The sequence below is a fragment of the Pangasianodon hypophthalmus genome, chromosome 3 (assembly GCF_027358585.1).
Source record: "Pangasianodon hypophthalmus isolate fPanHyp1 chromosome 3, fPanHyp1.pri, whole genome shotgun sequence".
Lineage (NCBI taxonomy): Eukaryota > Metazoa > Chordata > Actinopteri > Siluriformes > Pangasiidae > Pangasianodon > Pangasianodon hypophthalmus.
The window spans coordinates 5,389,106-5,404,799 of record NC_069712.1 but is presented as its reverse complement, the minus strand read 5'-3'; the positions used below and the strand labels follow the sequence as shown (position 1 = coordinate 5,404,799).

The 15,694-nt window shown below is 37.6% G+C and overlaps 1 protein-coding gene across 1 annotated transcript; it reads left to right on the top strand.

Annotated features, from left to right (window-relative positions):
• The first annotated feature begins 11,255 nt into the window (after positions 1-11,255).
• Positions 11,256-15,436, top strand: pou4f2 (POU class 4 homeobox 2). The gene is made up of 2 exons (XM_026943133.3): positions 11,256-12,436; positions 12,787-15,436. Exons 1-2 carry the CDS (start codon positions 12,146-12,148, stop codon positions 13,861-13,863), a joined length of 1,368 nt encoding a protein of 455 aa, XP_026798934.2. The 5' UTR covers positions 11,256-12,145; the 3' UTR covers positions 13,864-15,436.
• The last annotated feature ends 258 nt before the right edge of the window (positions 15,437-15,694 follow it).

Below are 15,694 nucleotides of genomic sequence, written 5' to 3'. Positions count from 1 at the left end.
TTGTGCAGTTTTTTAAGGAAATCAGCTGCTAGTGTTTATTTCATTTTTTTTTATACATCTTTAGAACTTTCCACGATTCTTCTGCAGACTTTGGCTTTTAATTTTAGAAAGCTAAAAATTTGCAAACATTTATACCGAAGACAACATACACTGCTAAAAATGTTTTGAACACCTAAAATTTCTTATTTTTTTTTTTAATTCATTTTTATTTTTATTTATTTTTTTATTCACTCTTGGAGAGTTTAAACCCATTACAGTTATAATTAAAAGACTCATAGACAACACTAGTGTTAACTATACAACAATAATATGTGGAATTTTTTAAAAAAGTGTCTAAACAGAGTGATGAATATTTTCATAAAGTGATAATAGTCTGTGGGGAGCAGGTCATTAGCAAACAATTGAGAAGTAACTGAACTGATTTGCATATTCATATTTTTTGTGATTCAGTTATGAGTCATATTTAAGTCAAATATGATGGCTACTAAAAAATCAACAATAATCAGTGATCGAAGAGGTCACATTTACTGCAGAGTACTGAACTGCTGCATTCACATCATACTGAAGTAGCTGTAATTACTGCCTTCTGAATGGGAATGTTGAATAGGGAATTTTTTTGGAATTTTTGGAATGTTCTTTCAGCCCTGATTCTCCCACCAACCCAGGAAGTGATCAACACTGCAAAAAAAATATCTTAGCAAATAGAAACATCTTGAATATAGATGCAAAAAATTATCTAGTATTTCCTATTAGAAGATTACAATGAACCGAATCTAAGATTATCAAACATCAATATCAGTCTATCTTTACATTTTCTTATTCTATTGGCAGATCATTTTTCATCTTTCAAGAAATAAATCCTTAAAATGATCTGCCAGTATAGAACGAGACTATTTCAAGGTTGAAATGAATAAATTGGACTATATTCAAGACACTTCCTCTTGCCAAGATGTCATTGACTTCATAAACATGCTGTGCGTACAAGGAAATAAAAATAGTTTTAAAAAAATTAGGAATTTTATTTTATATTTCAGTTCAGAGCACAATCACACTTCACATTTCAGTGTTATTAAAGAGTATTTCATACACACACATACTCAATTTCTTAATGCTAATTAATCCTAGATAAAAATGACAACTTCTGAAAGTTGCAATGACAATATGTTAACTGTTTCAAGTTGGAAAACCAGGAAGTTATTTCCATCCTCTGGAATTCTCCCACGTGACATGAATGAAGCATACGTGACCCTTTATTCCCACCATGCCCTTCCCGCACTGTTAGTGTTTTCCTCTTTCACTTGAGTGATAGCATTGTTAGCATCTTCTGCATTGCTATGCTAAAAATGAGCTTATAATGGAGACTGAAGTGCTCTTGTCCCTGTGTGTGTGTGTGTGTGTGTGTGTTTAGGTGGGACCTGACACCTGTCACCCAGCAGCCAAGCACAATTAAGCCTCCTCTAGGGGACGAAACGAGGGGACTTACCTGGAAGCTGTGCTAAGCTCCCGCTGCATCAGTGAAGCGTTTGAAGATCATTAGAGTTACAGACTCAGGCTTCGTGGCCCCAACAAACCTACTGAACAGTTCGCTTTGATCAGAGTGTGGTGTTTTTTTTGTCAATAGTGTGTAGGTACAGCAAGTACATGAATAAGTTATGTGCACAAAGTTAGCAGGTAAAGTGCCAGGTTTGATCTGAACATGTGCGATTGGGCTTAATGAACATCAATTCGCCTTGGCCATGCTGGTGCGATGAACAAACTTACGCGTCATTTCGCATCACATATTAGATATGTTTTAAAAGAAACCAGTGGGTAGCCATCTTAGATCATCAAAAGTATCCTTTTTTTTTTTTTGCTCAGCAATTTCAGTTGTTTTACTTCACAACAGGAGTCCAGAAGTCCAAAAGTGTTGCAAAGCTGAAAGCTGAGTGGATGGAAATAAAGAGTAAGGAAATAAAAACACTTGGGTATTAAAAAACAATACATTGTATTTTTATCCATTTACAGTTACATTTAATGCTGTGTGTGGGCCACCAAACAAGTTAATTCTTCTTATCACTTATGTTGTAGTTATAACGTATAATATTTTCACATGGATATAGGCCATTCAGGGCTGAGTTTCTCAAAGTTCATCTTAACTGGGAGAGAGAGAGAGTTCAATGTGATGCTTGCTCTATCATTTAACAATGAACTTTCGCGCTGTGATGCTTTTCGGAAACTCAGCCCAGGTTATTTTAGAAAATAGTTTAGTCAAAACTGGATTACGTAGCTTAACATTGCTGTCTGAAACAGATAAACTTATAACAGATATAAGATTGTTCATGTATTTATATAGTAATGATTGTGGCTAAGATGGATTTTCTATTACTTGCTAGCTTCATTGGTCTCGTAGTTTTAGGTGAGAGGAATATTGTGTAATTTTTTTTTTTTTTACTTTTTCACCAGAGAGTTTTTTTTTAATTTCTGGACAATCTAATTTATGCCAATACATTATGGATTGTTAGAGTTTCAGTTAATAGAATAAGGAACAGCTGCTTGAAAAAGTTCACTATTCCTTGGAAGATAATGACTACAATGATTTTGGAGAACACGACACTTCTTCATTTATACTGAAATAACAGTGATTTGTGAATATCCCCTTCAGTCCCAGATTCACACGCCCAGTTTCCGGAAATCACTGCAGTGTTCAGATTACAGTACATGTAAGAGAGATTGTATACTGATTCTCGTTCTACCGTTTTAACATGCTGAACTTCATGCTGCAAGGCTTTCAGGAAACTCAGTCTTAGAATCACCTTGGGATTTGAATAGGCTTGATCTTATAAAGTAAATGCAGATTGTCAGTAACATGAACAACTAACAGAAGAAGGTCTGATGTGAACATTTCTGTGTAAGCATTTTGCATCACAACCTCCTGAACACCTGAAAAAAAGGAAAAAAAGTGCTCAGATACCATCAGCTCACCTATTCATGTTACACACATGCACACGAACGTGAGCAAGTTTAAATCGGTTGTTTTGGCATGTGATTAGATGAAGGGAGAAATGATCATTAAGGCTGATGAGTGCTGACAGAGTGACAGGCGAGAGCTTTTTCATTTGTCGGATCAGATGGTGACATGCTCCATGAGAGGACGGCGGGAAAGCTTTTCATTCGTGCAGAAGAAAGGCAGAAAGGAGGTCAATTAGCATCATCCATTAGACAACTCATGACAAGCCATAGGCCTGTATTAACACCTGGGACAGTCAGACTAATGAGAAAGGTGTACGCAGCAGCTGTAGTCCCAGACAGAGACCTAAAACAAACCAATATTCATACCAATATCTTCACAAATCCATGTGCATCAATAACTGTGCTCAAATAAAAAAACACTTTGTTATTTTTGGTTATTTGAATTCTGATAAATTTTAGAAATGCAGATTTTTTTTCCCCATGAGTACAGGACAAATGACAGAAGAAAATTAAGTACTAAAAAAAAAAAAACATAAAAATACAAATCATTTGCTAGATGGTTTGTGTTTCACTGCTATTTTTATTATTGCTGTTATGGTACCATCATAAAATAAATCATATCTTGGGTATGGTGTAGTATAGCAAAGTATAGCATAGCATGGTATAGTATAGCATAGTATAGTATAGTATAGTATAGTGTATACTAGTAGTACTAGCACTAACCTACCAGTACCAATAGTACACTTGTTAGTGCTGTTGTGGTACCATGATAAAATGGATCATGTGCATGAATATAGTGTAGTACAGTACAGTACAGTATATACTACTGGTACTAATGCTACTACAGTACTTATTAGTTCTGTCACATCCTGGTAATATAGTGTAAAACACAGTGTGTGTGTGTGTGATGGGAGATTTGGGAGACAGGTGATTTTTGATGGAGCTTTGTGATTCTTTTATTTTTATTTTCTTTCATACACCTGTGAATGCTATTCAGCACAAACTGTTCACATACATTACACAAAATAAACCGAAACCAAAAACTCTAAGCCACTCACAGCCTGCTATGTTCCAGTTCATGTTCAAGTCCGCGGCGAGTGTGTTGTGTTTGTGTCGACTCCATCAGCTCTCTGACGCACAGCATTCACTGGAAGGACAAACAAAATACGCATAAGTAGTATATTAGTATTACTAGTTATTAGTGCTGTAGTGGTACCATGATTAAAAAGGATCATATTCTGGGAATATAGTATAGTATATTATAGTATAGAATAGTATGCCATAGGATAGTAGTGTGGTAAATACTAGTAATATACTATGGTGTACTGTACTGTTTAGATGTACAGTTTGAATATTTAGGTATCCAAAGAACCCTTGAGTAACACTTTTTTTTTTTTTTTTGAAGGATATATCACTTCATGTTCTTTAACGAGTCAATAGTAAAGCAGTTGAAGAAGTTTCATTTTTGCTTATGCATCATATATTCATTCTAGTTTCATTACCATGTTATAATGTCATCAGAAGAATTCACCTTTTGGCCAACAAGAACTGAGAATTCAGCAGAGCTAACATGCACTCATTCTAAAGCATTATCTATAGTAACAGCTTACACAGGGGACTTGTATTCTGGACGTGCCACATAATCTAAACCTAATAATCAACAGACTAAAAACATGTAACTTAACAAAAACAATGTTTCATCATTGATAAGGTGAAATTTTCTGTAAGTTTATTTAACATATATGGAAGGAATCTGTAATGTTTTCCACCATAGGAAAGTCTGGTTTCTGTGTAACATGACAAGCTTTTTGTTTCATTTTTGTATTAATAACTTCAAGAGGAAGAAAAAAGAGATGGCGTGAGTGTTTATAGCAGCTATAACCAACGTTAAATATACGTAACTATAAATGGATAAAAAAGTATGACACTTCATTAATTAACAAAACATTGTAATTTTTAGAAATTGCTGTCGTATAAGAGGAATAAAACACTTCCTGCTGTACTGGTATAGGAAAATAATCAACTTTGAGGTAATAACTGTAACTCTGCTTTATGTCAGGCTGCATCACACCATCCCATCGCTGATTATTCTCCTCTAACAGCCCTGGGCTGCTATAGCATATCTATAAAAAAGGCAATTCAATGCTAAATTTATTTAATTCCTATTCGTTTTAAATTACACATCTGTACAAATATCCACACAATCTGTGTTTGTACACATTTCTCTGCTCATCTGCTGCTTTATCAGACGTAGGGTTGTGACCACAATATTGGCAGGTGTGAATGTCCTGAATTTACAATTAAACCAGCAGCGCCAAAAGCGAAGTTGATATATTTCATATTGTCAGCAGAGGGGCCACGCAGTGCTTCAGTGGCTTTGCTTTACCGGTGCCTTATTTGAGACAGTGGCAGGTGCATTGTGGGCCGTCTGAGCTATATTGATTCGGAGGACCTAGAGGTATGTGACATCATTATGAGGATTGACCTTCTCGTGCTCTGGCCTGGGGAGTCCCGGCGTGGCTGAAGTCTCAAGCCCTCGCTTTCAGGGGGCCACGGGCACTGAGGTATCATGGGAAAATTGGTAGCAGGTTATTTGCTTGGCTGACCTTCTGGTGCACCCACAACCCCCCAATTATCAGACCCTGTGCAAGGTTCACCATATTACATCAAAGGGTGTATTTGCAATGTTTTTCTGGCAAAAATCGGATTGAAATATAAGAATGGGTCACCAGTGTTGATTCCAATGAATATGGATCTGAATGTATGTACTATGTACTCACCATCACTTACTTTTTTATGGATTAAGAATTACATGAAATAAGGCTTATGGACATTCCACAACATATCTTTTAATGGATACAAAGTATGACATTATTCATTAATAAAAAAAATAGCTTTGGCTAATTGGTGTGGTAAAAGAGGAATAAAAAAAAACTTCAGGACATGCTTTTATTGGAAAATAATCAACTTCAGGGTGGTAAGAGTAACGCTGCTTTGTGTCAGGCTGCATCATACCACGCCATCGTTGATCATTTTTCTATAACAGCACACACCCCAGTGATCTTTTCCATACTCAACGCATGTAGTAAATGATTGTATGGCTCTATCTGGCAGTGAGCAAAGCAGTCAGTAAGGCGTGTGTTCCTTTGTTTTTGTACTTTTATCAAAACAGTTAAAAATTATTGTAAAAGGAAGTAAAATGATTAATTAAGCCAAATAAAACAGTAGTCCAACAGGAAACAGTTATTTAACCCTCTGTTATAAGGTTCTACATAGAACCTTTAATGGTTCCCCAGAAAGAAAACTGAAAACAAAGCAATCTTAAGGGTTCTACTATGGATTTTCTTTTCTATATACCAGTACCAGTATATTCCAATGTACAAGATTAAACTTCTTAAATAATCTATTCAAGACTCAAGATGAATTGTTTTTTGTATATTGCATTTTATATTTAATAACTGATAAAACTGACTTTGTGCATAATAATAATAATAATAATAATAATTATTATTATTATTATTATTATTATTATTATTATTATTATTTATTCAGCATTTATTTCATTGTGGATCTCTTAAGGTTTACATACTGAATTTACATACAGAAATGATGAGCTTAAAAATGTATTAATGATTATAGGCATTAATAAAACAATCAACAATCATTAAATAATTGATTGTAAATGCATGAAAAATAGAAAAAAATGAAATAAATAAATAAATAAATAAATAAATAGCCCAGGTTATACTCACACATTTGCAGCATTTACACCACCTATTGAGTTATAGATCACTTCTAAACATTATTTCAGCATCTAGGACAGAAACTTTACTTACAGTTACAGTAGTCCAATCTACAGGCTATGAAGCGTGAAATGAAACCTGCAAGTACATTGTTTAAAGTACAAACAATAGTCCACTCAAGTTCACTCAAAACATCCTTAAGGTTGCATTACGTACCTTAAAATAATGAAATACTGAAATACTCGCCTGAAATACTTCCATCACAACACCACAGTGACAAACATTTGTATCCTTATATATGTTTATGTTTAAAGGTTTAAATGTAACCTTTAGTTAGTTTCTGAATGTCATATAGAAAGTCATATTTTTCTTGGACGATCCTGGAAATGATTCTTAAATAATAATAATAATAATAATAATAATAATAATAATAATAATAATAATAATAATAATAATAATAATAATAATATGGTCACCATATTAAATGAGATGGCTAAAAAAGTCTACTATATATCACAATAGTGACTTGGCATTACTGTTATGAAACAATTATGGTTGAGATTTAAAACACAGGAACACATTAAAAAATAATTCACTTTAATGGCAAATGTAAAAAAAAACATATAGATTTATTTATAACATATTTTCTCCTTGAAACAGAAGGAGGGCTTATCTCATTTATACTAGCTGGCTCTGATAATGTGCAGTTTTAGAGATTATTATTACGCCAGAGCTTCTTATTTGTTCTGTAAGCCTTGCTTCTAGTGTGTATGCTGTTGCAATCTTGTTTAACGCTGATTTCTGTTTTCACATTTTTTTGCCAATCTCTTTATCCAAAGCTATCCAGCCTAATTCAGCTGTATAATTGGGTCATGATCTGTGTACTGATCTGGAAGTGTTGTATGAATGAGATGAGAGCATGGAAAGAGAGCGAGCCGAGCTCAGCCAGTCCTCTGCTGTGCCACTGGCCCGTCTCTTTCCGAGCGCTGACCTCACACACACTCGTGTAAAGAGGTGTGAGGAGATAAAGAGAGAATGCTGCAAATAAAACCACTGAAAGCAACCGGGAGAGACGGCTGAACTCGTCCTCTATTCCCCCTCCCTTTTTCTCTCTCCCTCTCTCTCTCTCTCTCTCTCTCTCTCATACACACTCACACACAGTCCCACACTTTCTATCTCTCTCTGACCCTCTTTTTCTCTCATGCTGACACACACAATCTCTTTCTCTGTGTGACACACAGTCTCAGACAAGACATACACAGTCTGACAGCCTCTCCCTCTCTGTGTATCTCACTCTCGCATGCGTAAATACAGTACATACACACCTACACTGTCTTTCTCACATATACACTCTCACTGTCTCTCTCTCTCTCTCTCTCTCACACACACACACACACACACGCACATAGGCACAATCTCTCAAATTCCTCCCTTTTCTCTGTTGCATCCTTTGTCTCCATCTTCTCAAAACATGTCTGTGTTACCTTACAAAGCAGCGATGTGTATTAAACCAGCTGTCTCTGGTGGTCCAGGTATAATTGGGATTGTTAGCGTGCCCTGTTCCTGAGGGACGCTCTTGAAAATGTCTTTTGTGTAAAGCACACAAGCGGAGCGGCGCTCCACCTTGATTCTGATGTGCGTCAAAGAAAGCAAACAAGTCACCTGAGCTACTGTACATCAACCGGAGCTGTTATTTTTCCTCTCTGCTCACGTCTCACGTCCCTGTTTCAGCTTGCCACTTTGCCATTTTCCTTTTGCGTTGTTATTTATGTGTAGTAAAACAAAAAGCTCTGCCGAGCCCCATTTTTACTGAGAATTCCTCTGAGTGCGTGTTTTTTTTCTTAGTGAAGAAACAAAAGTGCCCTTATTAGTTTGAAGATACATGTTTTTTTTTTTTTTTGGAAAAGAGAGGAAAACATTTCCAAGCTCACCTGTCTGATGATATATAATGAAACCCTCATAGAAAGACAGACATAAGGGAAAAAAACTGAAGAGGAGGGAAGAGAAGAACAGAGATGGGAGAAAAAAAGGAGGAAATGTAGGTATGCTTATATGGAACATATCTGTGCATTTTTTATTTATTTATTTTTTTAGTTTTCTGTGCTGATTTGTATTTTGAATTTCATCCTATCCAGACAAGGGTTTTGTCTCCTACAGCCTCACGGCTGATAGAGGACTTTTATCCAAAACATCTCCTTTCTCTGGAAACGGTGTGTACTATGCTTAACTTTACTGCATCCACTATATATACAAACACACAGTGTACAGTTTGTGTAAATGTACAGTATGTGGAGGCTGTAAACCAATTTAAATCTCTCACATTAACATCCTGCTTAAAGTCACAGTAAGTTAATGCCACTGCTCAGAGTCTATTGCTCTGGAGCTGAAGCCCTATTGATTAATTCGACTTCGGATACACTTTTGCACGGTACGTCGTCAATGAAAATTTCATAGCCGATTTAGGAGGGTGGTGAAATATAAATGATTTCGTTAAAGTTTCATCATAGATCAAGTCTTTGACTATCTGGAAGGTGGACATTGATTGGAGCGTTTGAGGTCTCCAGGATAGCGGTGGCTGTCCGAGCTGAGGCCCTAAAAAACAGACACATCACTTCCAGGGCACAGGAGTTCCATATCTATCTATCTATCTATCTATCTATCTAGAGTTGATCTTGGAAGCACTTTATTCGCACCGATGATGAAGGACTTTTGTCTGAAACATCCTGTTTCTGTAGAAAATTTGTGTACTTCCTTTAACTTTTATCACCTATACAACTCCTTAAATTCACTGCAGTTCCCAGTATTCTATCTATCTATCTATCTATCTATCTGTCTATCTATCTGTCTGTCTGTCTGTCTGTCTGTCTATTGTTTCCCATTTTCAAATAACAGTAGTTCAATCAACAGAGCAAATTCAGTGCACATTAAAAGTTACAACTAGACTGTGACATGTGCGCGCGCGGATATCGTGGCTGAAGTCGCCTAGGCAACGGGACACGCCCCCCTGACCATGACGTCACCTAGGATGCTGAATGAAATGGTATAGGCTTTAATTATTTCTTTAGGATCATGATATTAATATTAAATGAGGCTTTGGGATAAATCTGCTTTCGGTGTAGGGAGCTACTGTTGAATGAATGAATGAATGAATAAATAAATAAATAAATAAATAAATAAATAAATAAATAAATAAATCTGCATGCTATCACATTATTAATTTTATTTATTTTTAAATTAATTTTATTTATTTATTTATACTTTATTTATTTATTTATATTTATTTATTTATTATATTATTTATTTAGACCAGGACCATAGCACTCCAGTCTTTTTTTTTTTTTTTTTTTTTTTTTTTTGAATGATAACCTATTAAGAAGAATATTTTACACTATTACACACCAGCTCTGTCTCTGTCTCCTGGAACACTGGGCAAAATTTCTCAAAAAGCAAATTTCAGATCTTAACATATTAATAGGTTACATGTCCTGTGCGTCATTTTTGTAAGCTTCCGTTTAGAAAAAAAAAATAAAAAATATACATATATTTATATTTAGGCATCTGTGACTGTAATTTATTGAAGCATTGATTGGGAATTAGTCTAATACAAAATATTTTCCAGTATAAACATTATTTAAATAAAACAAAAACTACCGTATAGGTTTCTTCTCTCTCTCTCTCTCTCTCTCTCTCTCTCTCTCTCTCTCTCTCTGTAATGATCCTCAATAATTTGCCTTTTTTATGACATGAAGAAAGAATGCGAACAGGAAACATCACACAAACCTTGAAAAAGTTTCTCTCTCATTATTTTTTGCACTAAGACCACTAAGACCACCAGACTGAAGTGAAGACTGAAGTCTGTGGTCATGATATTACTCTCATTACACCTTCCTTTCCTTTACAATAATAAATAATAATCTGAACAGGTATATGATCTTCAGTCGTCGCCTGCTATCAGTTAGCTCATCCCATAGAGCCTGCGAGATTAAACAAATCAGACAAGCCTGGCTAATTAAAACATGATTAAAGCTTTTTAATTATATCATTGATGAAGTAGTCTAATTAGCCCGGAGATATGATAATAGCCCGCTGCGACAATTGTGCTGGCTTGGCAATTAAATCCTGAAGAGTATTTTAAAATAATCCACTTTTTCTGGAGATTAATAATAATAATAATAATACTTATAATAAAACGCTTAACGGTGGACTGTAGTCTCGTGACGTCGGTTGCATATTTATTATTCCAGTAATAAGGGGGAAAGAAAAAAGAAAAAAAAAAAAAAGAAAACGTGAATCAGAAAAGTGTTCAAAGCGGGTATCTAAAATTTACATTTAATAAAGAAAGAGAGAGAGAGAGAGAGAGAGAGAGAGAGAGAGAGAGAAATGCACTGGTTTATTTTGCTTTCTGTTTTTTTTTTTTTTTTTTTTTTTTTTTTTTTGGTCCACTAGATTCCTCTTGTCGATTCTTTTCCAAAGTAGATTTTAAAAAAATAGCATAGACAAATTAATCAATTTTTACTTTTAGAAATGTAATAGAGCTATCTATTATATATATTTTTCTTTCTGCATTATTTTGGTTGCATCACATAACTGGAAAGGACAACAACAAAGGTGCTGCCCATGCGCAGAGTCCCCAGAATAATAACGCATGACAGGATATTCAAGCAGGTAGAGAGAGAGAGAGAGAGAGAAGGAGGGGAGGGATGGGGAGGGAGAGGGAGATGGGGGGAGAGAGAGAGAGAGGGAGAGAGAGAGAGAGATCCTGCCCTCCTTCTCCTCAGTGCAGAGGCAGCGCGAGTCCCTGCAGCATTACCGGAGCTCCGAGTGTCTCATCATCAAATCCACCACCGAAAGCGTCGCGTGCAGCCGGATAAGAGAGTCACGTTATTTCTGCACAGCGGGATTTGGAGATTTTACATCAACAAGAGGACAAAGAGTAAACTTTTTTTTTTCCTTTCTAATCTTCGCTTTTCTTTTAAAAAAAATCGTTTGCGAGAGATAAGGAGAAACTTACCAGAGACAATTTCCACATTCGCCAAAAAAAAAAAAAAAGAAAAGAAAAAGAGCTTATATATATATATACGCGTAAAAATTGTTTTTAATCAGTGAGGAAATTTTTTACCCCCAGTTCTGCTTACTAAAAGCCGCAGATCCGATCCGATTTGAGCTTTTGGTTATTTCCGAGTCGCTTCTCTCGGCTGCAGTGTTTTAATTCTCGTCCTGTGGATGTTTTTTGCCTCGGATCAGTAAGGCCATTATAGATGAGCCATCTAGAGACTTTGCGCATCATCATCCTCATCATTCTTATCCTCCTCCTCTTCCTCTGCTCCTTTTCGACTCGACTTGAGACTTCCGAACTCTATAAATCGAAGAAGGAGGAGTCTTAACTTCTTTTTTAAGGGTGGGAACTTTGATTTTTTTTTTTTTTTTTTTTTTTTTTGCTCGGACGAGTTGTGATGATGATGATGATGATGTCTGTGAACAGCAGTAGCAAGCAGGCGTTCGTCATGCCTCACACCTCTTTACCCGAGCCCAAGTACTCGTCCTTGCATTCTTCTTCTCCTACGACTTCTTCTTCGTCTTCTTCAGCCTCATCCACCTCGTCCTCCACTTTGACTTCCGACTCGCAGTCGTCGTCCTGCTCGTCCTCTCGCCACAGCAGCATCAGCACGAGCATCATCAGCACCTGCATCAGCAGCAGCGCGAGCTCGGAGGCAATGCGCCGTGCGGGTCTCCCGACCCCACCGGTATGTAACTTCACTTCATAATCACAGCTTAAAAACCACAATTTGGCAGCGCAGTTTTTTTTCCCTATTTTATTATTCATGTTTTTTTCATGTCTTCTCTGGAGCAAATCCTCCATTTCTCCCCCTCCTCCCGCCTTAACTTTATGCATGCATTCAGTCCTGTTTGCCTTTTTTTTTGTATTAATTTTTATGACCTGGGATGTTGCATGTGTCTTGTAGGATTTTCTTTTTTAACATGCTGGAAATGTTGTTAAAATCTCAGAGTGTTGTGCGAATCCGCCCCCCTCCCCTCCATCCTTGCTGACAGTTATATGTACGCCCTCCATTTTTTTTTCTCTTTGCAATTGCAGAGCAACATATTCGGCGGCTTGGATGAGAGTCTGCTGGCCCGCGCCGAAGCTCTGGCGGCGGTGGACATCGTCTCACAGACCAAAAGTCACCACCAGCACCAGCAGCACCACCATCACCCTCACCACCCTCCGCATCCTCACCAGTCTCACCCTCCACCTCACCACAGCCCCTTTAAGCCGGACGCGACATACCACGCCATGAACGCGTTGCCGTGCACCTCCTCGACGTCCTCGTCCTCGTCGTCCTCTTCGTCCGTGCCAATCTCTCACCCGTCTGCGCTGGGCGGCGGCGGGAACGGAGGCCACCACCATCATCATCATCACCACCACCACCATCACCCCCAGCCTCACCAAGCGCTGGAAGGGGAGCTCCTCGAGCACCTCAGCCCGGGCCTGGCGCTCGCAGGTGCAGCCATGGACGGCTCGGTGGTGTCCACGCCGGCGGCCCACATGGCCGGCGTGAACCACCCCATGCACCAGGCAGCCATCAACATGGCGGCGGCGGCGGCGGCGCACGCTCACGCCCACGCGCACGCCCACGCCCACGCGCACGCCCACGCACTCCCGTCGGCGCACCACCTGGGCTGCCCGAGCGACGTGGACGCCGATCCGCGGGACCTGGAAGCGTTCGCCGAGCGCTTCAAGCAGCGGCGCATCAAGCTCGGCGTCACGCAGGCGGACGTGGGCGCGGCGCTCGCCAACCTCAAGATCCCAGGCGTGGGCTCGCTCAGCCAGAGCACGATCTGCCGCTTCGAGTCGCTCACACTCTCGCACAACAACATGATCGCGCTCAAGCCCATTCTCCAGGCGTGGCTGGACGAGGCCGAGAAGTCGCACCGCGAGAAACTCAGCAAGCCCGAGCTCTTCAACGGCGCCGAGAAGAAGCGGAAGCGCACGTCCATCGCGGCGCCCGAGAAGCGCTCCCTCGAGGCCTACTTCGCCATCCAGCCGCGACCCTCGTCCGAAAAAATCGCCGCCATTGCCGAAAAGCTGGACCTCAAAAAGAACGTAGTGCGCGTCTGGTTCTGCAACCAGAGGCAGAAACAAAAACGCATGAAATACTCAGCGTGCGTGTAAAAAAATAATAAAGTTTCACTCTTTTAAAAGACTTCACGAACTGTTTGTATAACATTTCTTATCCTCACATCTTTTTTTTATTTTCCCCTGAATCATCCATGACTCGTGCACTGAAGCAGACTGTCACTCTGACTGAAAACACCAAAATCACTGTCACGTCAAAAGAGGATGTGGAGGCATTTTTAAAGGACCGGACCAAGTAAGACCTTGTTTTTCCCCTTTTGATATTTAACATGGTCAGGATTTCAGATGAGTGTGACTCTCTAAAGCCTCAATCAAATTGGTTTCTGGGCAATTTTCCGTGTAGAAGAGCTAAGGATGGACGGTAAATATATGAAATAGTAATGAATGAAAAAGTCGCGTCAAAAAAAGAGGACAAATTATCCATAAATAAAACTTTTTATATTAATTATATGAGGAATAATATTAGACTAAGGATGAAGGCGAAATTGAAGAGGTTGAAATTGTTTTGATTGTTGTATTCTTTTCTGGATCAACTTGTCAACATGCCATGAAAATCAACCCCACCTGACAGCTTATTATTATTATTATTATTATTATTATTATTATTATTATTACATGGTGATCAAATGCAATACAATTTCTAGTGGATGGTTGATTTAGCTGATTGAGTTAAATCAAGATTTCTCTTTATTTATTTTAATTCCACCTCTTCGATTTCAATACTCATCACAGTCCTAATCAAAGAATAAATAGTTTTGTATTTCTCGCTAAATATTTAGTGCGTAAAAAATTAAAAAATTAAAAAAAAAAAAAAAAATCGAATAACCTGAACTTTTAGGCTAAATAAATGTTGCTAAGGCTATGGATACTGAAGGAAAAAAAAAAAGGTTAAACTGTGTGCCAGCCATGTGGATTTGTTTGAACCAAATCTCAGCTGCAATACGCCTGCGCTCTAGTTTCTTATGAACTATTTATCATGTGAGGTAATGTTTACTTCATTACATATTTATTGGGATTCCCTCCTCGTCTTTTTTTTTTTTTTTTTCTTGAGAAAATCATATTCTGAGTACAGAACAGCGTGGTCTCTACAACAAGCAGGGGGGAGGGGGGATGCTTAAAATAAGCCGCTTTATTTATTATGATTATTATGATTATTATGATTATTATTTTTCATTTTTTTCCCTGATATCAACACAATTGACAGAGATATGATTCCCCCCCCCCTATTTGAATGACCTTTATGTTGTATGTTCTTTGGTAATTTATTTGTACAAAATGGACGCGTATCATGATGAATTCATGGCTTGTTACATTCACCGTGTTTGGTAAATGTTTTCTTTATGGAAAAAAAAAAGAAAAAAAGATCCGTTTCATGGAAAGTATACGTGTATAATGTAAATAAATCATTGGGTCGATCGAACACATGAGATATTATCCGTATTTGCTGTATTGCTGTTTTAGCTGCGGTCAAACTTCTCTCTGTAATGTCTGTTGCTTTAGGTTTACTTGTCCAGTTTATTTATTTAATTTTTAAAAAAAGATTGATTTTAGGATTACATCCATGTATATTTTAAGTTTTCGTTTAATAACTGAATTGACCTGTGTTTCATTAAAGAACAAACATTTTAACATTTTATTTTAGTTCTCAGTGGCTTCCTTTATCCTCCAACGCTATGTGTGTATATATATATATATATATATATATATATATATATATATATATATATATATATATATATATTTGTATGATATATAGGGTTGATCGCTTGTGCTGAATAATGCTTGGGAAAACATCTTTTTTAGCTGAGTGTTGCATGTTGAGTGCATTGCTTAATCCTCCTCTTGCCTCTTTTTGTATCCACGTCTT